General features: G+C 56.9%; 1 protein-coding gene across 1 annotated transcript in view; it reads right to left on the minus strand.

Moving 5' to 3' along the window:
* Positions 1 to 647, minus strand: part of ABCC6 (ATP-binding cassette, sub-family C (CFTR/MRP), member 6) — an 88,234-nt gene that overhangs the window by 39,102 nt on the left and 48,485 nt on the right. Inside the window, exon 12 of the mRNA XM_011950299.1 lies at positions 87 to 230. Within this exon, the coding sequence (XP_011805689.1) occupies positions 87 to 230 (144 nt within the window). The remainder of the gene's footprint in view (positions 1 to 86; positions 231 to 647) is intronic.

The raw sequence follows: 647 nt of genomic DNA on the forward strand, positions 1-647 counted from the left end.
CTGCAAATGGCAGGCGTAAGGAAGCTGGAGCCAGGTGTAGCCCACGCACTCTCCCAGGATGGCTCCAGCCCTTGCACCCACCTCACCTGGACGAGGGAGTGGATGGAGAAGGGCAGGAACGCCTGGGCCTTATTGAGGATGTTGAGAACCGTGAGAGTCACAAAAGCTTTCTCTGCATCCATAGCATTCTCGGCCACCAGAGTGTGGACAGCAAACACCACCAGTGCGACCTGTGGGGGGCGCCACATGGGGCCACAGTGAGACACGCAGGCATGGATAAGGCAGCCCAGGCAAGCTGTGGTGCCTGCAGCGTCCACGTGGCCCACCTGCCATATCCGCCATGTGCTTCCCTCCATAGATCCCACTCCCAATCCTGCTAACACACATCCTCTCCTCAGTCATAGGCTACGCAAGGTCCTTCCAAAGACCCAGTGCATTGCTAAAGGCGATGCGTGTGCAGCCCCGTGGCTCTAGGCATCACTAGAGCCTAGCGGAGAACCTAGTGCCTCTAGGTTCCAGGCATTGGGGGACAGCAGAGATTCTGACCTTGGTAGCACTGTTGTTATTCTAGACATGGTGGAACTTGTGATTCTAGAGTCCCTTGGAAGATGACTCTACAGTTGCAGCAGGAGCAGCACTTGAGGGCT

This window comes from Colobus angolensis, unplaced genomic scaffold, assembly GCF_000951035.1.
Source record: "Colobus angolensis palliatus isolate OR3802 unplaced genomic scaffold, Cang.pa_1.0 Scaffold305, whole genome shotgun sequence".
Lineage (NCBI taxonomy): Eukaryota > Metazoa > Chordata > Mammalia > Primates > Cercopithecidae > Colobus > Colobus angolensis.